We start from the raw sequence: 27,214 nt of genomic DNA, 5'->3' as shown, positions 1-27,214 counted from the left end.
TTCATTGTGGGAGTGTAATGCTGGCTACAAGATACAAGTGGAGGTCGGGGGGTGAACCTAGGAGTAAGACCAAGATTCAGCTAGGTGAGCCATGTTGGCCATGTATGACGATTTATGACCCTTTAAGCCTAGAGGTGAAAACTTGCAACGGTTTCAACAAGGTGAAGTGCAGCAGCTCCAGGAGGAGCAAATAGCATGGAAAACAGAGGCTTAGAGATGGATCTATGAAGAAAGGTTATGGTTATTAGGCTGCCAGTCCTAGGATAATAGAAAAGGGCATTGTGAGAAGGCCTCACAATGGAGAAGGGAGCCCTGGTTTTTGTGAGGGTATTGGCCAAGCTTAGCCAAAAAATCAAATAAAGCAAACGTGTGTTCAAAAAGCATAGAGAGGCAGGGAGCAGCACCAGGCTAGGTGGATGAAGAGTAGAAAGGCTAGGAGTTAGGCGTGCGAGAGCGCAATCAATAGGAAAGCCAGAAGGGTAGATAGGGCAGTGAAGGTAGAGTGCTAGGGCAGCACTTTCAACAGCGCGGCATCCTGGAAGAGCCCTGGCGGCAGGCTAGGATAAGGTGCACAGCTAGAGATTGGCAGCGAATTGGAGCAGTAGCAGCAGCTTGGAAGGCTATGGTGGCAAGGGTAAGGTGGAAGCTGTTGCACAGCGGAGGTAGAGCGCTAGGGCAGCACTTTCAACAGCGCAGCAGCCTGGAAGAGCCCTGGCGGCAGGCTGGGATAAGGTGCGCAGCAAGAGAGAGAGGAGATGGCAGCGAATTGGAGCAGTAGCAGCAGCTTGGAAGGCTATGGTGGCAAGGTGGAAGCTGTTGCGCAGCAAGAGGAAGAGGAGATGGCCTAGCTGGGGAGGATTCACTGAATGAATCTGAGAGGGCAGGCTAGGCCACTATTTTATAGGAGAGCTAGGGCTAAAAATAGAGTAGCTTTTCTAAAAATAGGAAAGCTAAAAGTAGAAAAACTAAACTAGCTTTTTGGAAAAGCAAAAAGCAGAAAAACTAAACTAGCTTTTGGGAAAAGCAAAAAGCAGGAAAGTTAAACTAGCTTTTTTAGAAAAGCATCAACTTTTGATAATTTAATACTTCAATAACTTTATGAATATGGTTATTATTATTATTATTATTTTACCCATTCAACAAGGTTAATTATTCTTGTCCCTTCACGCCTTCCCGACTTGCCCAATGCAAAAAATTTGATGCAAATCGGGAGCTTGAGCTCAAAGATTTTGATCTTTCTGCATTAGGTAGGACTCAATTAACCCTAGAACCTAGACAACTTGTATCTAACTCTAGACAACTCAGAATTCTACCAAACTGAGACCATCCTTTAGCTCTCGAAAGGCTCTCGAAACTAGATACTCAAGGATTGGGTTTTGAGATCGCTCCCAACTTACTAAGCTATGCGATCTAGATCTGTCTTCATTGACTAAGCATCATAGCCTAACACACCAAGGCTCATCCCCAAGGCCGTTGAAGATGTTATGGAGAATGGTCGGGTATGGAGAACCCTTGTGGATGTGCGAAGCATCGTCAGTCTCGTACGGTATGTTGGTAATTTAATACCCGGTGGAGGGTGATCCGGTAAGGTAGTCAATCGACTCGTAACTTCACTGGTGTGAAGTCCACCCCATGCACTAGCTTCTGACATCTTGTCTGAAGGTGATTGGTTGCGCTGAAGGCGACAGATCACAGTGAAGGCGTGAAGTCCAGAAAAAGGTTACATTGAAGGTGACAAGTGCTATATTGAAGATAGCATGCATGGTGATCAGTCATGAAAAGAGAGTAGTTTAAGCTGCAGGAGAGTATGTGCACATGGTAACCGAAGGTGCCCGGCCGGGAATGTGAATCCTGTAATCATGACTCACCTAGAAGAATACGTGTGTGTGACCAGTAAGTGAGATCTCAATAATGGAAAATAGAAATTATGATCCAAAAGTATAGCAGTGAGAAAGAGCCATGTTACAAATCACTCTATTGTTTTGGCTTTCTATTCATTGTGGGATTGCCGTTAACCTGGGAGATCCAGGTTTGGGGAAGACCCTATGCCCTTGTTGCCAGTCTGTTGTGGAATCAGTTAGGCATTGCTTATGGGATTGCAGACATGCAATCATAATTTGGAAAGGGATTGCGAGGATCTTCATAACCTTTGCCCTCTACCCTTTCTTTATAAGCTGGGGTTCAGTTGCTTGGCTTTCCCTGAAACCGGCCTCTAATCACTCAGAGGGCAGTGGAACTAAACCTTTAATCACTTCAGCACTTATTTACAGCTCACAAAGCATATATCACAACCATTAACCATTGCATGATCACCATTTGGCATTTACCCATTTGTTCACAAACAAAACCACTGAAAAAGGGATGGAGGCTAGAATGCCCCTGCTCAACAGACATAGACAAGTGCACCCGATTGGCCCCAAACACCGTGGTGTCCCTTTCGGTATTTCTTTATATTTCACAGTGAAATGATTACAAGTTGCATCTGGGAGACCTTCCCTGCAACTGAGCACGCAGCCCCAATTCACTAAGCCTTCGCAAGGCTTTCAAGCATAGAACACCATCACATAAGTGCACTTAACCCATAGGCTCAACCCAAAGGCATTCTCTTTTCCGAGTGCAATTCCATTGGCTGTCCAGATGCAATCACACTACTGCACCCCAGCTGCACTCTCTTTGAGTGGTTTCCAAATGGCATTCATAAAGCTTTTCAAAGCTCCAAAATAAAATCAGCAAAGTACCCAACCAAAGAATGACTCATGTAGCACTGCCTGGGCACCTGTGAGCCAAGAAAGAGGCGGCACACAAGGCCAACCAATAGCTTATGGCAAAAAGAAATTGTAGCAGCAAAATCACAACTCACCAAGCCCTGAAAACTCGAACCAAGTCCTCAATCGCCAAGAGGACATAGTAGCCAATGCCCAATTGCATTCTCAGCCAAAGAGGAGTGCAAAGGCATGAAGAAAGAGCATTTACAAGAGCTGACCAGCAAGAATTCCACTGAAAAATGCGAAAAGAAGCACTTCTGTCGCGAAGAAGTGGGAGTTCTTGGGCTCAAAAGAAGCGTGCTTCAGAGAGGAATGCATTGAGAAGGTTTTGGAGAAGTTTCATTGCCGGAAAGTCCTCCAAAACTGAGAAAAACCAGTCAAACAGCGCGTCGGACCACTCAAAATTCAACAGAAAGCTGTAGCTTTGCAAGAGGAGAGGCCCAAGAGGCGGTAGAAGCAAAAAGGTCCAGAAAAAGCCACTTTTGCAAATTCGACCAGCAAAAGAAGTGCTCAGCTTTGCCCGTTCTACCAAACGCACAGAGGGAAAAGCATATCATTACGAAGGGGAGGCAGAGGGGAAGCCATTGAGGAATCCAAACGGAAGTCGAGGAATCCAAATGGGTGAGGAGTTATGAAGAAAAACGGAATTCAGCTGAAGGAGGCTGAAAAACCAGTCCAAAATCTCAACAAAGAGAGAAGATGAGAGAGAAAACCACACATGTGAAGTTTAGAAGGTCCAGGAATGGCAAAGGAGCATGTAGAAGGCACTAGAGCCACCTGGAACTCTAGGGGGGCCATTGAAGGTACATGGCCCTCTAGGGGGCCCATTAAAAATGCCACATCATCATTTCCCAACAACCACTCTTTTAATTCCTTGGAATGCCTTTGGGCCTAGGGATTAATTACGCTTATGTGCTAGGCACCATGCCGCGTTTAATTACACATTATTAAGCCCACGCTTGGACTTTTAAAACCAAAGTTGTCACGGTCTTGTAGTACATTAAAGTACTTAGAATTTCACGCCCCCGTGACATACCCCTCTCTTGAAACAGCAAACCACATGCTGCAAATATACAGCCATCTTTGGGACAGCCAATATAAAATGTATATAAAGAATTTAAGGATGGTGGTTCTCATGTCAAGTTTGATACATATAATGGAGTACAGGACAGGTACAAAGCCCTCACATTCCTTCAACAGTTTGATGCTGCATTTCTTGGGGGTTTGTTTACAGAAGCATCCAAGATGAGGAAGGTTGCCACATTTTTGAAAGGCAATGCACTTAAGTGGTACACCAACCTTATGCTTCATGGAGATGCACCTGCTACTTGGCTGGAATTTAAGCAAGTGTTCTCTTCTACTTGGCTTACTCCAACTTTTGAAGTTGAAGTACTTTCACACTGGCATGACTTGTCATACAAACTTTGCAAGAATCTTGATGATTACACCCAGAGGTTTTGGGATGTTTTGCTGCCATTGAGCTCTTACAGGCATGTTTCTTTGAAAGAGCAAATAGAGAGGTACTATTGTGGATTGCCTAGTGAGCTACGTGATTATTGCATCAAAACCAAGGTGGGTTCTATGACTCAATTAATTGAGAATGCAAGGACAGCATATGCATGGATGCAGGAGAAGAATTTGGGCTTTATGGACAGCAAGAAAGAAGACAACAAACGGGCTGCCAAACACCAGGATAAGGACATCAAATCTGAAAATAAAAATTATGGCAAACGACCGTTTCAAAAGGGAGGAAAAGCCCAATTCAAAGCTGGTCAAAGGCGTGGACAGCCTAATAAACAGCCCCATACCAAGTTATCTGATGAAGAGAAAAAGTCACTCATGGAGCAAAACAAATGTTTTATATGCAAAGGAGAGGGACACCACTCTTATGATTGCCCATTCAAGAAAAGAGACAGGTCAGATGATGATAAGAATGGTGATAAACAGGCTGATTGGAAGGGCAAAAGGCCTAAACCTTCCGCAGGACTTCTTCCAGATGTGATTGGGAGTTTGCCACATGCACATGATGAAGAAGAAAAAGACTAAGATGTGCAGAGCATGGGGAAAAATCAGAAATCAGAATTGTTTGTTTTTCTTTGATTCTGGGGCAAAGGCAAATTTCATAACTCCTGATATGGCAGGAAGGCTTGGCATCAAGCCTGAGGAAATAGGGCCATCCGGCATGTGTGATATGGCCAACCTTGAACTCAACACACCTGTCACTCCTATCATTGGCAAGTTGAGGATGCATATCCAGGGATATCAGGATGCAGAGGACTTCTACATTATGCCTTTGCCAGAGTGTGATGCTTTGCTTGGGATGCCTTGGATGTACAGGGTGGGGGCTGATGTGCAGATGAGAAACAAGAAGATTTCTTTAACTCATAGAGGCAAAAATCATGTACTTGATGTAAAGTTGAAAGGGGAGTCCATCCCTGTAGTTTCAGCTTCTTGTATTTCCAATGTAATAAAGCGTCATATTTCAGCGTACTTGATTTTTGTCAAAGAGGACAGCCAACCAGTTCAAGAAGGCTCTACTCTTTCTGCTTTAGATAGAGAAAGGGCTACTTTTATTTCAGATTTTCAGGATTGTTTCTCAGATGCACTTCCTTAAGAATTACCTCCCAAGAGGTCCGAGGATCATCAAATTGATATAATTCCAGGAAGCTCACCACCTAATATACCTCCCTATCGTGTCAGTAAGGCACAACAAGAAGAGATAATGTCACAAGTGAAGGAACTCTTGGAAAAGGAATTAATACAGCCAAGTAATTCTCCTTACTGTTCCCCTGTGTTGCTTGTGCAAAAGAAGGATGGCAGTTGGAGAATATGTATTGATTATAGGGCTTTGAATAAAGTCACAATTAAGAACCGTTTTCCAATTCCACGCATTGATGATATATTGGATCGGTTGGAAGGTTCCTCAATGTTCAGTCGTATTGACCTTAAAAGTGGATACCATCAGATAAGGATACGACCTGAAGATGTCTACAAGACTGCCTTCCGCACTTCATTTGGCTTATATGAGTTCCTTGTGATGCCTTTTAGTTTGACTAATGCACCTGCCACTTTCAATAGAATGATGGACAGAATTTTTAGAGCACACAGAAAGTTTGTGGACACTTTCTTCGATGACATCATTGTGTTCTCTAAAAATGAGGAGGAGCACAGGAAACACCTCACTATTGTGTTTCAAGAGTTGAAAAGACACAAGCTATTAATAAACACCAAGAAAAGTGAGTTCTTTATGCATGAGATTCATTTTCTCGGTCATATAGTGTCAAAGGATGGAGTCAAGATGGATCCCGGCAATGGAACCAATGAAACCAGCCTCTAATCACTCAGAGGGCAGTGGAACTAAACCTTTAATCACTTCAGCACTTATTTACAGCTCACAAAGCATATATCACAACCATTAACCATTGTGCTCCAAAATAAAATCAGCAAAGTACCCAACCAAAGAATGACTCATGTAGCACTGCCTGGGCACCTCTGTGAGCCAAGAAAGAGGCAGCACACGAGGCCAACCAATAGCTTATGGCAAAAAGAAATTGCAGCAGCAAAATCACAACTCACCAAGCCCTGAAAACTCGAACCAAGTCCTCAATCGCCAAGAGGACATAGTAGCCAATGCCCAATTGCATTCTCAGCCAAAGAGGAGTGCAAAGGCATGAAGAAAGAGCATTTACAAGAGCTGACCAGCAAGAATTCCACTGAAAAATGCGAAAAGAAGCACTTCTGTCGCGAAGAAGTGGGAGTTCTTGGGCTCAAAAGAAGCATGCTTCAGAGAGGAATGCATTGAGAAGGTTTTGGAGAAGTTTCATCGCCGGAAAGTCCTCCAAAACTGAGAAAAACGAGTCAACCAGCGGTCGGACCACTCGAAATTCAACAGAAAGCTGTGGCTTTGCAAGAGGAGAGGCCCAAGAGGCGGTAGAAGCAAAAAGGTCCAGAAAAAGCCACTTTTGCAAATTCGACCAGCAAAAGAAGTGCTCAGCTCTGCCCGTTCTACCAAACGCACGGAGGGAAAAACATATCACTACGAAGGGGAGGTAGAGGGGAAGCCATCGGGCCAAACGGAAGTTGAGGAATCCAAATGGGTGAGGAGTTATGAAGAAAACGGAATTCAGCTGAAGGAGGCTGAAAAACCAGTCCAAAATCTCAAGAAAGGGAGAAGATGAGAAAGAAAACCACACATGTGAAGTTTAGAAGGCCCAGGAAGGTCCAGGAATGGCAAAGGAGCATGTAGAAGGCACTAGAGCCACCTGGAACTCTAGGGGGGCCACTGAAGGTACATGGCCCTCTAGGGGGCCCATTAAAAATGCCACATCATCATTTCCCAACAACCACTCTTTTAATTCCTTGGAATGCCTTTGGGCCTAGGGATTAATTACGCTTATGTGCTAGGCACCATGCCGCGTTTAATTACACATTATTAAGCCCACGCTTGGACTTTTAAAACCAAAGTTGTCACAGTCTTGTAGTACATTAAAGTACTTAGAATTTCACGCCCTCGTGACATTCCCCTTCAGAGACATGACTCTTCGTGGGCTTTCTCGATTTGGCGACACTTAGTTGAGTCATTGAAACTGGCCTCCAAACCAACAAGAGGGCGGTAACAGACAACTAACGAGCCAATGCTTTCACATCGATAAAACTCGTTACAACATTGCATATACAAATTGGGACCTGGAGTGCTCCTGCTCAAGAGCAAGGACACAGATTGGCCCCAAACCCTTGGCATTCCTTTCGGGATTTCCTTATTTGGAGAACCTTGTAGATAAGATACAAAGTGGAAGCGACCACACTTGCATTCAATGCGCATCCCACTCTCAGTAGGCATCCATGTCCCAAGCAACAAACGTGCTGGGCTATGCTCACACCATACATTCTAATATGCATCCATATCAGTCCTAGTACTAGCATGAAGCCCAAAGCTGTTACTAGTATTCCAAACGGGCAGCAGACATTGCTTGTTGCCACCATCTCCTCCTTGGGAGGGACCCAGAGAGGGTTGGGCAATGTGGGTGCGAGAGGGGATTCAGCGGAGCAGTTAGGAGCTCTAGTCCCAAGCTCTTAGACAGAGACATGCTCTTCAGGAGCAAGAGAGAGCACTTCATCGTGACCTAGCATCCATAGAGAGACTCGGGGAGCAGAATCTAGGGTCCCAGTGGCTCAGAGACCGCTTGGAGTGTGGATGGTTGGAGCTACAGGATAAGGAGGTCTGTGGAGCTGAGTTCTACTACCACTCATCTCGGGCCAGATGAATTCAACACGGGGACAAGATGACCGGGTAAGTCTTTTAGACCACAGAACCACGGTTTGCAGGAATCCAACTCCAGCGACTTTGGGACTTGCAGGGACATATGCACACAGACCCACAAGAAATCCTTCAGTTGACCATAGACTTCTATCGTCAGCTCTTTCAGTCGGAGGAGTCGCCTACAACTTTCCTAGCTCGTGAGACAGTGTGGGAGCAAGTTCATCAGTAGTCACAGAGAGCGTGAGCAGATGACTAGAGGCGCCTTTCACCGATGAGGAGCTATGGGAGGCCTTGCAGCCTTGGCCGACTTAGAGTGCTTGGAGAGGATGGTATGACTTTGAGCTTCTTTAGATGCTTGTGGGAACACATCTTTACCCTGCTCATGTTAGCCTGTGAGGAGCCTTTCACATAGAGGATGGATTTGCCTGATCTCGAAGGGAGGGGATAGATCAGATATTCGCTAGTGGAGACCGATCACCCTGCTAGACATGGCTTACAAGATCTTGGCCAAGGCCTTGAGCTTGCAGTTGAAACCCCACTTACCAGACATAATCCATGAGAAGCATACATGTTTTGTTAAGTAATGCAGCATTTTGGACAACATCTTCATATTGTGGGAGGGAGTGGATTGGTCTAGGGAAGAGTCCCAGCCTCTCGCCATCCTTCGACTGGATTTCGAGAAGGCGTATGATAGAGTAGAGTGGTCTTTTTGGGAGGGTACCATGTAGGGACTTGGCTTCTCAAAGAGATGGATCAGAGGAGTCTCAACTCTTTATGCAGGTAGCTCCAGCAAGGTGGTCATCGGGGGGCACATAGGAGCGGCCTTTCCTCTTTCCCGTTCAGTGAGACAGGGCTGCCCTCTTGCTCCCTACTTGTTTCACTTTGTAGCGGAGGCCCTAGGTTACTTTCTGCGCTCTCGGGCACTTGGCCTCACAGGGATGAGGCTCCCAGTCCGACAGGGGGAGGAGCTTCTAGACTCCAAGTTCGCAGATGATACAGCCCTGTATGTGGAAGGTTCAACATCCAGCCTAGAGAGGGTTAGGGGGGCCCTAGCCATTTTTTATGAGGCTTCCAGAGCTCCCAAAAACTGGACGAAATCTGTTGGCTTTTTCACAAGGATAGAGGAGATTTAGGAGGTCCGAGATTCGGGGGCTTATTTTGGCTTTCAGTGGATCCCGCGGGGAGAGATAGCGGGCTGCCAGGTTGGCATTGATCTTTTGGTAGAGCAGCAGTTCAACCCAGTTTTAGAGAGTGTCCAGCGTAAGCTATTGTACTGGAGCTCAACCAAACTCTCAGTAGCAAGTAGAGTGGTTAACCAGGTCCTTCTTGTGCCACTGACTGGTACATTGCCTCATGCTGGTGTTTCCACCAGGGCTGCATGGGGCAGCTGCGACACTTGGTGCAGAACTTTCTGTGACCAGGATCGGATGGGACGCGTAACACTAGAGCTAGAGTGGCTTGACAGACACACGGGATGGATTGGAAATCATTGATCCAGAGATGCAGAGCAAAGGCCTGGTGGGCAAGTTGGTGGTGCAAGGCCTCCCCCAGGAACAGAACCCTGGCAGCTCCTCCTTCAATGGGGGCGTCTCGGGGCTCCTCGGAAACACCCCTCGCACAAGAGGTCAGTGGCAGCAATCTTACAGGTGGATCTTCTCCTAGGATTCCTTGATAGGGAAAGGCTCTCCATTGATGAGGAGCCTTTACAGAGTGTGGCAAAGATTAGCGGGGGACTTATTTGGGCCAGCCCGTCATGCAGGAAGGTTATCTCTCGCTTCTGGCCTCGCCTTTGGACTAGTCTACGGGCAGGGAAGATCAGAACACTCTTTCCCTCACCCTCGTTCTCTTGTGACTCAATTGTGGTCCATCCTATTCCAACACGATAGGTGCAGGAGCTATGGACTACAATCTTACCGAATGAAGAGCTCTTGCAAAAACTAGCGGGAAACCAGGATATATTACGGCTAGTAAAAGCCATACTATCGCCAATATTATTTATATACAGGAAGCGTTAATACTATTACTGATGGTAATAGTTGAATAAGCCACCAGGACAAACCATATTACTGCCAATTGTCTACATATTTTTGCCGATAATGTGGAATATACTGGCACTATAATTATCTGGTTTATTGGTTATTTTCCCGGTTATCAACATCATGACATTATCCTCCCGCTGTTTGTCAATGAAATTGACATATGTGAAGGATACATTAATGCAAACATGAAAACGTTAATGAAATCCCTAATTAATACACACATATATACAATTTTAGGGAAGATTGGGGCAATTCTTTGCCCCAATATGTCCTCTAACTGCCGTCATTCCAATTCAGTAAGTCCAACTCATGAAAAATATGGATGGGTGACAAACAAGGCTTTCCATGCCTAGAAGCTTGGGTGACAACTTCAAAATGAGTGGATTTCGAGGGGCAGTAGTCCAGGCTCTAAACCCATCCTGGGGCGGGCTGATACTCTCAACCTGTTGCAACACTGATTCAAAGGCAACATAGCAGAGCTTCTTGCTCACGTTCAGCTGGATCACTTCCACCACTAAACACCCAAGTCCAAGTCTGTTGGGGACAGTCAGCTGAAAGGTCATGTGCTATCGACAGCTCACGTCCCTGCTGATGTCTGTACTATTTGGTCTGCTCATTCTCTTTTCAAACACCTTCCATACTCGTAAGTATTCGTCTAAAAAAAAAAGAGACTCTTTTCTGATCTACCAAGCAAATAAATGCTTAGTGCAAAGGTTCTCGCATCAAATATAGGAGCCTGTCTGATGTTAGCATACCTATGCTGAATTCTGCAAGCTACAGTGTAGGAACCTATGGACGCCCTAGCATTCCTTCAATTGATAGGCTTTTCTCTTTTAGAACAGCATGATGCCATATAATGCTCCTTATTGGCATATCCTTTTTTGAAAAACTTCAATATTTGGTCGCAATCCCGTGATGTTTTTCTTACCTTTTATTGATGGTGTGAATGTCACGGGGACGTGGTGGTGATGGTGAAGTGTCCAAACGAACTGTCATTGAATTTAGCCTAGGGTACCAGGCTAGGGTCCTTAGTTAATGCCCAAAAGGTACCTATGATTTCATGTGGAATAAGTGCAACTCCTAGTGCTATTAGAGTGGTTCCAATTTCTAAGGTTATTGGTTTGGCTCAATGGTTTCATTCTTTAAAAATTGACCCCCTAGAGATTCTACAAACTAGGGCCATTGGTTCCCAAGCATTAGGGTCATCGTGTGCCATCTGACTCCGCTAGGGGCATTAAAATCCCATGCCTCGTTTTGTACATGTGTCTGTGTGTGGCCTCTCTACTTGCCTTGTGGCACCTAGGTGTCACCCCTGGAAGCCCATTGAGCCCTTCCTTTCCCTTTCTTGCTGTTTTGAGTCTTCTCCCCTACCAGAGCAGCCTCATTTTGAAGATGGCGGATTCTTGCAGCCTCCCTCTTACTGGCTGAAGTCGTTTTTCGAGCTTTCTTCACTACAGTTCTCCTCCCCTTGGTGCTCTCTACTGCTGGCATGCTTCCTGGACCTGGACGCCTCCATTTTGGGCCATTTCTGGAGATTTTCTCTTCTCAGATTTGTGAGATAATAGAGTCAGTTACACTGCCCATTGTCGATCAAAGGCCGGTTACAGTGGTTCCGTTGCCGGGACCCTCATCAAATCATCCAGAGGAGTCCCTGGGCGACTTGGGTAGAGAAAGCATTTGCTCATTTTGGTACAGCCATTTGTTGCTTTTGTTATGGAGCGTATAAGGCTTGATTAGGCAATGGAGAATTGGCCTCCATTGAAGAACCTACATGAAGTCCGTAGTTTTCTTGGCTTGTGTTCATACTACCGGCGCTTCATACGCTATTTTGCTGAGATAGCTTCACCCTTACATGCTTTGCAGAAGAAGGCAGTGCCTTTCCGTTGGGGGAAGAAAGAAATTGCAGCATTTCATGAGCTGAAAGAAAAGATATGCTCTGATCCTGTCATCATTTTTCCAGACTTGCAAAAGCCTTTTTTTCTTCAATGTGATGCAAGCGGCAATAGTGTGGGTGGAGTGCTTATGCAAGAAGGCAGAGTGGTTGCATATGAGAGCAGATTGCTCCGAGATGCTGAACACAACATGAATGTGTATGAGCAAGAATTGGAAGCTGTAATTCATGCTCTTACTGTGTGGAAGCACTATCTTTTAGGTGTTGATTTTTATGTGCAAACTGATCATCAATCGCTGCGATACTTTCTCACTCAGAGAAAGTTGTTAGAGAAGCACATGAGATGGGCAAATTTCCTCTCTATTTTTCATTTTCAGATTGTACATGTGGCTGGAAAGAAAAATGTAGTGGCTGATGCACTTTCCAGAAGGAAGCTATGTCCAAGAAACCACAGGTATCTGCAGTTACTATTGCTTATCACAATGAGCTTGATGCCATGAAGGAGCAGTATGCTACAAATGATGCTTTTGCACGTATTTATGATCAGCTTATGGAGGGCAATCGGCATGATCATTATACACATAAGGAGGGATTTATGATGATGCATGGAAAGCTGTGTGTAACACAGCCATTGAGGCATAAGGTGCTCACTGAAAGTCATGCCCCACCGTATGCAGGGCATAGGGGTATTGAGGCTACAATCAAAGCAGTAAGCACTACTTTTATTGGTCTTCTCTATGCAAAGATGTTGAGGCTTATGTCAGGACATGCATCACTTGTCAAAAGGTGAAGTATGACAGGTAGAAACAGCCCGGTTTACTTCAACCTTTGCCTATACCAGATAGACCATGGCAGAGCATCGCTATGGATTTCATTTTTGATCTCCCTCGCACTCCTTCTGGTCATGATGGCATATGGACCATAATTTGCAGATTTAGCAAGATGGCTCAATTCATTCCAGTAAGGAAGAAGATTATAGCCGAGCAGATGGCAAAGGAATTCTTGAAATATGTCTTCAAGTATCATGGGATGCCTGAGTCTATCGTGAGCGATAGAGATCCACAAATGACTAGCATGTTCTAGAGAGGTTTGTTTGATAATGTGGGTACCTCACTGTTGTTTTCATCTTCTTATCATCCACAGTTAGATGGTCAATCCGAAGAGGCAAATTCTATAGCTTTGGATTTGCTGCGTTGTTATGTGTCTGAGCACAAAGCAAAGTGGGAACAGTATTTGCCGCTGATTGAGTATGCATACAACAATACAGCGCACTCTTCCACAGGCAAAGCTCCGTTCGAAATAGTGGAAGGAGCGAGAAAGGTTCCTCCTATTTTGCATACAAAAGAGAAGATTTTTGTGGCAAATGAGTATGTGGAGGACTTACGAGCAGCCTATGAAAAGGTTAAGTATGCTCTCCAATGCAGCCAGGACAAGCAGAAAAGAGCTGCGGATAAGCATCACAGGAACCTGGTCTTCACAGAAGGTGATTGGGTATTGCTGCTTTTTCTTAAGGCACGCCTCAGGAGCAAGAAAGGGAAAGTAAAGTTGTACACCAAGCTGAATATGAGGTACTACGGCCCCTTTCAAGTTCTTGAGAAGATCAATGAGGTAGTTTACAGGTTGAAGTTACTTGAGCAGTGGACCATCCACAATGCCTTCCATGTTAGCTTGTTGAAGCCTTTTCATGGAGAAGTGCCACAGGATATACCATTTGAAGAGCAACCTGAAGTTGATGAGCAAGATGAGGTCTTGATTTGTGAGCAAATTGTGGCACATAAGGATCGGAAGGTTAATGCTAGAGTTGCCAGACGCTATTGAATGAAGTGCAAGAATTATCCTGCGAACGATGCGATTTGGATGGAAGAGATTGAATTGGTAGATTCACCACAAGTTCTACAGCTCTACCTTGATGCATTTGGTCTCGAGCCTACTGCTGTAGCGGCTCATTCCGGTTCAGCAAAGCACAGAGGTCTGGAGCATTACGGGATGCTCATGGGGGGGGGGGGGTAGCACTTCCGCACCCACAGTGTAGACATGCTCACAGGATATCTAGAGGTTGCTTGGTGACACCGCGGTTTCACCCGAGGCACTGATGCTGACAGTGTTTCTGCCGTGAGACTTCTATGATGAGTGATCATGACACTCCACGTGGTTGATACACTTCCATAGGGATGGATCTGCAGTCCTACTGTATGTACATTGTATTTTTGGTACTTCATGTGATGTTGTACTATTGATTATGGGCTGTTTATGCCTATTGTGACACCTTTTCTATTTGCTGTACTTTCGGGACAGCAAACAAGATAGTTTGATGTTTCAAGAGGGAGGTATGTCATGGGGACGTGGTGGTGATGGCGAAGTGTCCAAACTAACTGTCACTGAATTTAGCCTAGGGTACCAGGCTAGGGTCCTTAGTTAATGCCCAAAAGGTACCTATGATTTCATGTGCAATAAGTGCAACTCCTAGTGCTATTAGAGTGGTTTCAATTTCTAAGATCATTGGTTTGGTTCGGTGGGGTCATTCTTTAAAAATTGACCCCCTAGAGATCCTACAAACTAGGGCCATTGGTTCCCAAGCATTAGGGTCATCGTGTGCCATCTGACTCCGCTAGGGGCATTAAAATCCCATGCCTCGTTTTGTACGTGTGTCTGTGTGTGGCCTCTCTACTTGCCTTGTGGCACCTAGGTGTCACCCGTGGAAGCCCATTGAGCCCTTCCTTTCCCTTTCTTGCTGTTTTGAGTCTTCTCCCCTACCAGAGCAGCCTCATTCTGAAGATGGCGGATTTCTGCAGCCTCCCTCTTACTGGCTGAAGTCATTTTTCGAGCTTTCTTTGCGACAGTTCTCCTCCCCTTGGTGCTCTCTACTGTTGGCATGCTTCCTGGACCTGGACGCCTCCATTCTGGGCCATTTCTAGAGCTTTTCTCGACTTTCTTCGCGACAAAAGTCTTCCTTTCTTAAATCTGAGCTCACTTTCTTGGACGCCTCTCTTCCTGCTCCTGCTTGGTGCAAGGCGCATTGAAAACGGAGGTGCTGGTGGGCTGGAATCACCATTCTAGTGTTCGCAATCATGGCGGATCTGTTTCAGCTTGCTGAACCCTCTCTTTCTTGATCTTTTCTAGTGCTGGAAGTCAATCATAGGCAGTTCCCTCCTACCAGATTCTCCTGTTTGCTGTTCAACCAACTTCTGGGGCTGTGCTAAGCTGAAACAAGCTTTATCTTTTGGCTGGATTCTTGTCTTCTCTTTCTACTCTATGCTACTGTCATTCTTACTGAGATTCTGCAAGATTGGATGCCCTGCCATTGGCCCGGGAGAGGATTGGGGCACTGGTTGTGATACTCTCTTCCTGGGGGTGTGGTGGCTAGCCTTGGGGGCTCAGTAATGGCTTGGATATATGTGAATGCATTGCTTGGCATGCTGTCAGGTTGTTCTACTTGTGATATGTATGACTATTGAAAGGAACCAAGAGAATAGCACTGGGAGTTGGTTACTAGCACAGCCACAGGTTGGCATTGTACTGGGTTGCACCTGCGGGTGAGATCTTGAAGGGATCCCTTTGTATTTGAGCTAACCAGTAACTAAATAAATACCGCAAGGGGCGCCAAGTGTTGGGGCGAACAGGTGTCACTCTTCATGCTTTTGAGTAGGGGCATTCTAGCCTCCCTTGTCTTAAATGGTTCAATGATGCTATGCAGTGAAGTTATACACTCTGAGTTTTGTTTGTGGGCAATGGCAATGTTTCAAGTTGGCTGTATTTCAGATTTGTGAGATAATAGAGTTAGTTACACTGCCCCTTGTCGATCAAAGGCCGGTTACAGTGAATGCCTATATGGAGGATTAATTTTACACGGCACATGGTATGAGAGTTGATAGCTTTTATTGCTCTATGTCCTCCTGCTTGTAACAACGAACCCAATTAGTTTCTTAAGAAGTTTGAGTTTGGCAAATAATCTTAGGTTCTCTTGCATCCATGCAGCAGTGATTTAATTCTTTTCTGAAATAAGGTTTTACTGCATAGCTAAAAGCGGATCTTTTTCACTGGCTGCAGGACTAGCCCAGAGCTTTTACTGAATCCAGTAAGTGTCACTCAGTATACCACGAGGGCTTTGGTTCTGCTTCTGTGATCTCCTGCAGTGATTGACCTTTGTTTGCTGTGTCTCAGGTTCTCATCTGCAGGAATGAAGCTGAAAAGTGCTTTATAGAAACGTCCATAAATTCTCTTCGCATAAGCATCAAGGTATTCAAAGGGGTCAAAGTTGTAGCTATAAATTTGAACACAAAGTTGAAGTAGGAAGCCTTAAAAGCATTGTTGACAGTGTCTCATGTGCAGCTGTTTACTATGCTTTTATGCCTTTTAAAGGTCAAACAGGCAGATGATCTAGAAAATATACTTGCCAAGAAATTTCTAAGGTTTTTGTCAATGCGAGCAGAGTCTTTCCAGGTCCTTCGACGAAAGCCTGTCCAGGTACATGAGCAATGGGAACCTTACATTGCTTTGTCATTGCAATGAAAAATGCACATTCAATGTGCAATAAATATCGGTTGATTTGTTTGGGCACTTGAAACCTGATAAATTGATTTCTATAAAAATGAATGTTTTGAGTTTGAAGACACTTCTCAGGTTTGTGCTGTGGTGTCGTGTACACAGGGATATGATATCAGCTTTCTCATAACTAATTACCACTGTGAGGAGATGTACAAGCACAAGCTTATTGATTTTGTGGTTCAATTTATGGAGGTAGTTTCTTGACTATGGAACTCTGTTATCATTAGATTGAGAAGTTTTTGAGGACCTATTCTATTCTCTGGAGACCAACCTATCATTTCAATTCATCCTGCAAGTGTGTTCCTCCTCTGACCCATGTTCCTACTCTCTCTGCTTTTGTTGTGTCTCAGCCTGCCTCTCCTCCTTTCTAATTCGGCCATGGTGGTGATTCTTGAGTATCACCTTCTTTATGTTTTATGCCGCCTTTTGCATCTTTTTCTTGTCATCACTTGCTTGCATTGTTCAATGTAGTGATATTTGGCATCACAATGACTTTTTCGACTGTTAAGATTCTCTTCACTTCTCTTGGTGAATCACAATTTGGAGGATCCTATTTGGGAGCGCATGGACTGTTTTAAAGTGAGTGGCTTTGCTCTTCGAAAGGTGTCAGATTGGAAACTGCATCTGCCTCTTTTGAAAATTCTCTGGTTGTTCTTAGACGTGATGAGCCTATTGCAATAGTGTTTGTCAGGGTCTTTTGGTCACAATAGCTGTTGACCAGCTTTGGCAGGTCACGTTCTTCTTGCGCGGTTCTCGTACTCAAAAACTCAGCAGGAGACATTCTCTAGTCATCAAGCCCTTTTTCAATATGAGAGGTCTTCATGTAGAGATTTGGCTTTGCTGAAACATACTTAGGTGTGTCAGCCTACTAATTCTTGGATCTTGGAGCTTATTATTTTGGCTTGAAGCTGTCTTTATTGTTGGAGCGGCAAGTAGAGTTTCAGTACCATACTCACGGCTCTCTCTGCCCTTATCAAGGAGGACAGAATGAGCAATTAATCATTTTGTATCTGTCCTACATTGTGTGATTAAGGTTCACATAATGGTTGAATGGTGAAGGAGACACAATGAAAGCATAATGGAAAGGAGAGGTTTATTCATGAATAGAGGTTGCCTTAAGTAGGCAAGTGATACAATGCATGTGCCCAAGAGAGAGCATCTCGAGATCCACTAATCTCTCCACTGATTTCTCAATCAGGTCCATGATTATCTCAATCACACCTACTTAGAACCTTCTACCACCTAACCCAACCACACACACACCATGCAGTCACACACAAGCGCACACACTCTCTCATGAGAGGTGTTTGCACACTAACACATAGACCTTGTAATCCTCTTGGTATAAACCCATTACATCAATTTGTCCCAACAGATGGCACCTCATGCCTAATGTTTTCAGACAAAGCACGATATGCTCACAGACCATCGGTAAGCATGTCCTCGATGGCAGGCTGCTGCTGTCTAGTATTATTGTCTTGCTAAGATGTAGAACCTCCCATTTGATGTACATGTGTTTGGCTATTGCTTACTTGTGGCAAGATAGGAGCATGGACTCCTTGTTGTATTGGCCTGCCAAATGAATCCTGATGAAGAAATTGTGACCCAAAAGATTGAGAAGAGTGGTGGCCCTTTTCCCAATGCTGTGGACTTCGATGTGGAGGCATTGCCTCTCGAGGCATGCTAACTGGTATGGTAAACGGGGCAATGGTGCTCATGGGCACACTGAATGGAGGGACACCAATGGGTTTGCCCAAAATAGAGGGATTCATGTGCAGAAAGAAAGAAAGACCATCTGTGGTGTGGGTGCTATTGTATTGTGTATCTGCAGTACCTCATGAATAATTTCCTGTTTTCCTTGTGCTTCCCATGCATCTGTTTTCCTCTCTAAAGCTGCAAGTCTGAGCTTGAGCTCACGAATTTCCTGCTGTAAGTAATAAATATGCTCTTGTGGGTCTATCATGCTTACCATTCTCTTCTGCTGTAGATAGTTCTTTGCATATGGGGACGGCGTCTTTGCAAACACATAGGGGGGAGGCGAGGGGAGAGCTGCAACGGAGGAATATAGTGCTTTTGTCGGGGTCGAGACAAGTGTCTTGATCTTGGGGAGGGCCACAGGTGTCTTGGCATCCCCATCCATAGTGGCCTACATATATTTAGGCGCCCCTTGCTGTAACGAACCCCCAGGGTTGGGTTTTGGGGCTCAGCCCAAACTCTGGGGTTACGTGTCCCTTGCTGAGGCAGACGGTGACTTCTGGTGGCAGCGACTACTGGCTGATGTTGTGGCGGCGCTGCTGGCTGAGCGGGTGAGGGAAGCTGAGGTGGAGAAGCTGAGCGGAAGGGCTAGTGGGAGAGGCTGAGTGGAGGGGCTAGCGGGAGAGAGAGGCTGAGTGGAGGAGCTAGCGGGAGGGGCTGAGCGGAGAGGATGAGTGGGAGGGGCTGAGCTGGCCTTGGGCTATGTTCAAAGTGATCCCTCGTCTCTCTCGATCCCCCCCTGAGGAATGATGTGATAGGACGGACCTCAATAGAATGGGCTCTGGGCACTCTCTATCTCACATGTGGTCTCTGCGTCCCTCTCTCAATGGCACCGTGTCGGCTCTCTCGGCTGATCCAAGCTGCCTCCATATCAGCTAGCTCCTCCTCCTGTACTCCGTTGTGTCCTAGAGCTGACTCAAATGTGTAGAAGTCTATGACGCAACGCTGTGTCTAATCAACCTCTATGTCTAGTGGTCTAGCCGCCCTCTTGTTGCTCTCTGATCTGTCGCGTTAGTGTCTCCCTGCGTCGACGCATCTCCATCAAATAGAGCCCAATGCAAACCTGGTCATGGAAATGGATCAGCCATGATAGTGGGCTGAAGCCACTCCCCTCTAGGTATAGATTGTGGTAGCACCCCCGGATCTCATAGTAGGCTGGGCAAGGACAAAGAATGTCTCAACTGCCTCCATCGTGCATAGCATGCGTATCCTCTACTCTCTAGGTATACCTGCTGCTCTCTGTGCCCCGATCCTCAACTGGTGGGTCGAAACCCGCATTTGTCCAATGGCAATCCTCAATGCATGTGAGACACTGTCCTCGAGGTACTGGGGTTTGATGATGAATCGCTCCTCCTATACTCTTAGGAATTGGTTACGGTAGAACTGGATCTTGGTGGGGAGCTCCTGATCCCCTCCCCAAGTCCGAGATGTATGGAGACGGAGGAGATCTCACCGTATGATACGGTTGATCTCATCTTGTGGGATCGACTCAGGAAGCGTGTCTATGCTGTACTGAAAGGGGGAGAGTGTGTCCATCTGGATACCGTGCCTGGTAAGCCATGTGGATATACGTGCATAACATGTATCTACCCCGCCCTCCGCTAGTCGCATGGATGACTCCAAGGCGAACGTAGGAAGTCTCCAATGAGGTAAGTCTTAGACTCTATGGATGAATGTCATTGCCTGAAAGATGTCATCAATCTGAAGAGGTGTCATGGTGAACTCTACCTGTACTATCTCATGTGGGACTGAGATCTTACATCGAATCATCCTGGGCGTATTGAAAAGGCAGCCCTTTGTCGGTGGATACTGGAAGTGTGCCTAGAAGCATCATTGCTCTAGCCAAGCTAAAGCACAAAGAGAGAGAGAGAGAGAGAGAGAGAGAGAGAGAGAGACATGTATGGATCTGAAATTCATAATGGAGAGCAGGGTAACGATAATTGGGATCTTCTTTCTCCATTTGGTTGTATTGCTATTAGAGCAGAGCCTCAAAAATTTCCTGAATCTTTGACGATCCAAAGTGCTGGGCAAAGAGGAGCACACGAGTGATTACACACATGGCGGCAAATCCTAGCTAAACGATATATGGAGAGCGATTTTAGATCGAAGTGTGGTGCTAGCACACAACAGTGGGAAGGAATCTTAAGGTGTTGCTGGCGAAGGCAAGCTGAAGCGATGTGGGTTGGGATTGGAGAAGAAGCTGGTTGGCGATTGCGTGACCCACAACAAGAGTGTGAAACGTGATAGAGATCGGGAGGATGATCAGCATGATTTGGGTGGCGTTGAGCACCGGGGATATCCTTGGCCATCGAAAGCTTTAATGTTTCTCATAGCCAGCGAAAAGTGATGGTGGAAGATCTTGTCAATGGTATCACGTGAGAGCAACATGAAAAAGCATATGTTGCAAGATTGTTGCCTACCCTGGCTTTGCAATATGTTGCTAAGAGGAATTGAATGCGAAAGAGGTGATGGAGGCTTGGTGCTGAAGTGCTATCGTGGCACCTAGTGAACGCAGCACTGCTGGGCTGAAAGGTCGAGGGCAGTATGAATACACATAGAAATGGACTCCTGGACAACCCACAGGTGGTCGACAACATGCTAACCAGACCATAGTTTGGTTACCATTGTGCAGGCGTCGATGTATCACGCTGACACATGTTAGTTGATGTGGTACAGCCAACTGGATTGCTGACGTGGCATGCAGTTAGTGCATGCAGATGCTGAATTGGCAATCAGTACAGAGGCTAACGTGGCAGACGAGCCAGTTCATCTAACTGGATTGGTTCATGTAACGAGACCAGTCTGGTTAGGCTAAGTAGCCTGCAGGCAGCCAGTTCCCTTCCCCCCCCCCCCCCCCCCCAAAAAAAAAAAAGAGCCTTTTTATTCGTCATCTTTCACCTGTGTTTGTTAGTAATTACCTGTCAGAAAACAGAAGAATATCAGAGAATTTACAGAGAAATAAAGAGATTTGCATGCCTTTGAACTGAGAAAACACATTCTTGAGGCCAGTTGTAGTAGCCAAAAAGGGGCAAGCCGCAATACAGTAGTTAAGGTCTAAGACACATGCCTTGAGGTGACATCCAATTGTTCGCACAAGTCTAGACTAAGTGGTGGATGCAATACACCTCTTGTTAAGGAATTTTCATTGCGAATAGAAAGGGGGGAAGCATTTTTGGTGGGGATTTATGTTGAAAAGAGGCATGGACTACACATTTTTTTTGGGGGGCAAAAGTAATCTTTGTATTATATTAGTAAAGGATCAAAAGATCAATCTTCACATATCTCTGCTTACATATTGAAGGGTAGAAAAAGGCAGACAAAGATATCCATCACCATTTGAGAACAGCATAAACCCTGAAATTCCAACTTCAGGTCTCCTCAGCTTTGACCTGGAACGAGATAGGAGCCTTTGTAGCTTGCAGAACTTTTTGTTGTACTTTGCAGGCACCAAAAAGCTGGTCATGAGCAGTGGTTTCTTTGTGCAAGTGTTTGGGGGCATTATTGTAATTGAAAATCTGCTGGTCTAACAATCTCTGGGCCTATGGCACCGCTAGATTAAACATAAGCACAGAGTCAGTACCATTAACATCATTAAGAGTAAGTAGATGTGTGCCTTTTGAACCATTTCATGAAATCAGATTCAAGCTTAGAGACTATGTCATTAAACTGAAGTGAAACACAAAGCATGGTGCCCTCACTGTAGACCATTTGTTGTGACTGACTTTAGCAGTATTCCCAAGAAGTATGGCCTTAGGTTCACCTAATTGGAATTGGATAAGTTTTAGACTTTCCTAGCAGTAGTGCAGTCCACAAAGAGGTAGAAAGCATCTTCCTTTAACTTGGGTACCTTTTACAACTCCCATCCACTTTACCAATCATAAGACTTGTATTGTTGGACAACAGTGCTTTGTGTAAGATTAATCAGAGGAGTGTTGACAGTTCTCTGGAATCCCTTTGTCCCATATTTGGGAAATGTATGCTTCCATTTGAGTCTTTCCATCTATTAATAAGAGTTTTGAAAACCTCGCAAGTCCTCTTTGGGGATAGGGATGGGAAGAAGATTGCTGCAACCTATCCAGCTGAATTCTTTCCACCCGACTAGGGAAATACCGCCTCTCCATTGTATCTCCTCTAACCATAACCTGACTAGTCCAATTACCAGATTTCTGTCCTTGTTTTTTTTTCCCCCAAAGAAAGGAACCTTATATTAATGCTTGAAAGATTGTCATACAAGACAGCAGCCCCGAAGGTGCTGAGTATGGAAAAAACCAGAAAAGGCTGAAAGAAAAACCGGCCCAGCTCACTGCCTAGGGGATCTCTGGAACTGGGGCTAACAGCCAAGTGGGGGGACTATACAGCCAGCGAATCCCTCGTGGAGTGAAGATGTAGAAAATACCTGCAGGCCAAAGCCTTGCAGAAATGAGCGCGCCTCTTGATAGTCACCTTGGAGCCTGGAGTCCCGCGCTCCCAGGTGGACCGTAGAGTGTAAATGATATCCTGCCATATGGCAACTAGGGTAGTCGCAGGAGAGGAGAAGTGGATACTCCTTCTCCTTGATCTTATGATGACGATGCAGACATTTCACGTGAAGGAGGAGAGGGGCATCATGAAGAAGGATGCTATTCTCTTTTGTCTTTCTCAAACTCCAGATTGTTGAAGTCTCATCCAACAACCTATGAGTCTACATCTAGAAGGCACTCACAGCCATCTCCAAAAAGTTGGCCCTGTTGCCTATAGGTAGGTGCATAACATTCACGATCCTATATAGGACTCCCCATCCTTGCGCCAATCTCAACCACTCATTCTCCAATGAGCTTCCTCTGGTCAAAAACATCCATATGCAAGGACTGGGAGATTGGGATGCATACTCCCTTGTCCCTATCAACTATTGGGAACGAAGTCTCCAGCCCATGCCTTGAAAGGAGGTGGTGCAGCCGTCTAATGTTTGAGGCCGAGAGCATGTGCTCTTGAATCAAGAGAAAATCAACAATACTACCCATCAAAGCTCGTTAATAAGCTGTTGCGGCTGCTGACGTGCCTGATCTTGAAGACCATGCGCCCGGGTGCTCACCCATCACAAGACTGCAACGAGCCACCCAAATGTTCCAAGCCGTGATGCTGGCTACCACCTCCCAGACACTGTCCTCCTTAGGAGGAGGAGGAGCGAGACTGTCAGGGGGGACTGCCTCGTGGAGTGCGATCCTCTGGATGCTCTGACCCTGTATCCGGTAGGCTGGGGAGATCTCATCAATCTGAAACGCGTGTCCTCCCTTTGTCAACCAAGCCACCATCCCCCAGGTGTAGTCTCTATGAAGACTCTACATACGTGTTATGATCCTAAGGGCTCCCATCCAGATCCTCGCTGCGCTACGACAGCTCCACAGGCAATGCGGGATAGTCCCCAGGGCACCATCGGAGCAACAATGGCATTGTCCATCCACTCGCATCTGCTTGACCACGGTCCGATGGGCAAGCCTCCGTGGGCGGCCAGCCAGAAGAAGTAAGAGATCTTCCTCGACCGCAAGCTGGACCACAACCGTGTCCAAAACCTGGAGCGCACATCCCGGGGCACTCTCTGGGTCACCCAATGTCTCTCCCTCGAAGGGGTCCACCTCGACGAGTCCATCTGAAGCCTCCTACCAATCCATGTGGTGTAGAAAAAGAAGAGCACCTCATCCACCTGCTCAGCTAGGCCGCCCCTGGAGGGCAAGAACCACTCTCCTGGATCCCACTGGACCTCCCTCAGGGGTCTACCCTCCCACAGCCAAAGGCGCCATCTAGAGGCATCCTGCTCAACTAGGCCGCCCCTGGAGGGCCAGAACCACTCTCCTGGATCCCACTGGACCTCCCTCAGGGGTCTACCCTCCCACAGTCAAAGGCGCCATCTAGAGGCATCCTACTCTAAAATACTAGGAGGGTCAATGTGCCACTCCTTCCCCAAATGGCCCACCACTATGATCATCTGTCAGTGTATCTCATCAAGACTCCCATCCATCTCGAGGTCACTCTCAGTGAGTGGCTGAAGTAGGCCTCCAGGTCCTACACGGAAGAAGCCGAGGTGCGTGCTGCCGCGTTGCATCAACATCCTCAAGGGAACACCAGTACAGGAAAATTGCCCCAACCATCTGCTGTCTCTCCAAACGTGAAGTCCTTCCCACCAGGACTCGGGACTGGCTAAGTCAATCTCGCCCATCCGCTGCCCTGTCCCTCGCAGATGCGCTAGGGCATCAAGCCTCGCCTTTGTCTCCATAGGTAGTCTGCTCCAACGGCCCAAGGACCCTACTAGACCACTGTCCCACTGTGCCCAACCAATGTGAGTCCGTTATCCGAGCATACGGCCCTCTTGATCTCTGATCTCTGGGTGCCACATAAGGGGCTGGCGCTCAAACTCCTCTCTGCATCTGGGCGGAGCACGGATGAGACCCCCTGCCAATCTTTGCCATACCCTATGAAGACTCATCAAGGGGGAGCCCTTCCTCGTAAGGGGGGCCTCTGAGAAGATCCATTGATGTGAAGGCTGCCAATGTCCCCCAGTGCATGGGGTGTTCCTCAGAAGCCCTCGCTGTAAGAGGAGCTTCCAAGGCTCTACACCTGGGGTGAGGCCACGAACCACCAACTTGCCCAGAAGGGCCCTGCTCTACATCTCAGGATCAATGACACCCAAGCCTCCCAGTGCGTGCGATCACAGTCTCTGAAGCTACTCGGGCCCTAGTGTTCCTCGTGCCATCTGAACCTGCCCAAAGGAAGTTCCGTACCAACCATCGGAGCTGCCCAATGCAACCTCTGTGAAAGCACCAACAGGAGGCGATATACCAGGCCGTGGCAAGAAGGACTTGGTTTGCCACTAAGGCGCGACCTGCTAAGGAGAGTTTAGCCGAGCTCCAATAGAGAAGCTTGCGCCAAACACCCTCAAGGACCAAGGCAATCTGTTGCTCTGTTGTAATGTCAATACCCACGTGGCATTCGAGGTATCTCGCTGTCTGGCCCCGCGGTATCCATCTGAAGCAGAGTCACTCCCCCACTCCCGGATCTCCTGTGTCTCCTCAAAGCCTGTGAAGAAACCTATAGATTTTGTCCAGTTGATCCGTGCCCCCGAGGCCTCACAATAAATAGCCAGGGTGCCCTTGACTCTCTCCAGACTCGATGTGGTGCCCTCAACATACAAGGCCGTGTCGTCTGCAAACTCTGAGTCAAGTAGCTCCTCCTCCTGTTTGATTGGGAGCTTCAACCCTGTGAGACCTACTACCTGTGATCTCAAATAGTAGCCTAAAGCCTCCGCCACAAACAAGAAGAGGAAGGGAGCAAGTGGGCAGCCCTGGCGGACTGAGCGAGAGAGAGGAAAGGCCTCACCTGTGTGTCCTGCGATAAGCATCTGGCTAGAGCTCCCTGCATATAACACTGAAACAAAACAAACAATTAAAGATGCTGATACAAAAGGGAACTCAATGTACTGCCATCAAGCAGCAAAGCACTGCCTCCATGTGGCATGCTGGAACCTCCAATATGCTGCCTTCCATCTCCTCCTTGCACCTCCTGCAACCAGTCAGCCTGTGTTCTCTTCAAGAGCTTCAGTGGGTTGCAAGGACGTAGGCCTCCTTTATAGGGCAAGACCTAGTTTCCCCTAACCCCCCCCCTAGGGCCTAGTTTCCCCTACCCCCCCCTAGGGCCAAGTTTCCCCTACCCCCCCTAGGGCCCAGCAGAAGGCCTCTAAACAGGCCAAACGACCCATCTGTCTGAGAAACCCAGTCTCTTCATAGTGCCCTCCAAGAAACACCACTCCACCCTGTCGTAGGCCTTCTCAAAGTCCAAGAGAAGGACGGCCAACGGCTGTGACTCCTCTCTGGACCAATCCACTGTCTCCCAAAACGTGAAGATGTTGTCCAAGATGCTACGCTCCTGGACAAACCCAGTCTGTGTGTCATGGATGATGACAGTAAGATGGGGCCATAACCGCAAACTCAAGACCTTGGTGAGGATCTTATATGCTCCTCATCTGTGAAAGGCTCCTCAAGTCTGCTGCATAAGTCCTGTGGCGGAACGTGATCCGAAACTAGCTCCTGGGGCACAAGACCAGCTGGGGTCATCCTCTCCATCTAAAAGAGCTGGCTGTAGAAACCCGTGGTCATGTCCAGAATCTCCTGCGGGTCAATGTGCATGATGCCCTGCGAGTCCCGGAGACGCTGTAGCTGTGTGCTTGTCGATCGGGGCCCAGTGATCTGAAAGAACTGCTTCATCATCCTGTCCCCCTGTTGCACCCATCGGGCCCGGGAGGAATGATAGGAGAACTCAGCCCGTCGCACCTCCGTGTCCTGGACATCGAGACGAGCGCTCTCGAATCTGTCACTAAGCCACTGAGACACTGGGTCCTGCTCCCTGAGCCTCTCGATGGAGGCGAGGTCTCTCCTCAAAGCCCGCTCTCGCTCCTGAAGGGTACTCCTCCGCCGAAGGGCGTGAGCCTACAGCTCCTCACTGCTCCTCTGAATCGCATCGGCCACCCACGTAGCCCAGCCCTCACACGGTGCCGTCCCTGATTGCTCCCAAATCCCTGCCATGACCTGCTGAATCTCTTCATCTTGCAGGAGGCCCTCTGGAATGCGGACGCCCTTCTGGGGGAGACCTTGGCGGGGCTGATCCAAGTGAAGTACCACTAGAGAGTGGTCTGACATCATGGTACTTGCCAGAATCCCGGTAGATCTGCCTCTGTGTAGTGCGCAGTCCCCAACATAGAAACGGTCTAGTCTCTCTAGCAATCCATCGTGTCTCCTCTGTCCAAAGGAGAAGAGAAGGCTGCGAGGTGTCCTGCTGAAATCTGGCTCTCTCCACGGGTCTCTGCCACTGATCATGAAAATGAACTGCTCCCAGGTGCTACGCTCTGCTGCTTGCATCTTAGAAAAAGAGGCTCCGGCTTGCTTGTCTTCCCCAAACTCCAGGTTGTTGAAGTCACCTCCAACAATCCAGG

At 47.0% G+C, this 27,214-nt stretch overlaps 1 protein-coding gene across 5 annotated transcripts in view; it reads left to right on the top strand.

Annotated features, from left to right (window-relative positions):
- The window catches only part of ARPC4 (binding protein), a 71,107-nt gene that overhangs the window by 36,260 nt on the left and 7,633 nt on the right, over nucleotides 1–27,214 (top strand). For 4 of the 5 annotated variants that reach the window (XM_087381380.1, XM_087381381.1, XM_087381382.1 and 1 more), the window contains 4 exons: nucleotides 16,003–16,030; nucleotides 16,117–16,191; nucleotides 16,285–16,419; nucleotides 16,603–16,692. In XM_087381380.1, the coding sequence (XP_087237506.1) occupies nucleotides 16,003–16,030; nucleotides 16,117–16,191; nucleotides 16,285–16,419; nucleotides 16,603–16,692 (328 nt within the window). The remainder of the gene's footprint in view (nucleotides 1–16,002; nucleotides 16,031–16,116; nucleotides 16,192–16,284; nucleotides 16,420–16,602; nucleotides 16,693–27,214) is intronic. The other variant, XM_087381379.1, reaches the window with a different exon arrangement.

Source organism: Dipteris shenzhenensis, chromosome 11 (genome assembly GCF_047967505.1).
Source record: "Dipteris shenzhenensis isolate YYH24624 ecotype China chromosome 11, Dip_SZ_1.0, whole genome shotgun sequence".
Classification (NCBI taxonomy): domain Eukaryota; kingdom Viridiplantae; phylum Streptophyta; class Polypodiopsida; order Gleicheniales; family Dipteridaceae; genus Dipteris; species Dipteris shenzhenensis.
This window is presented reverse-complemented; position numbering and strand designations above follow the sequence as displayed.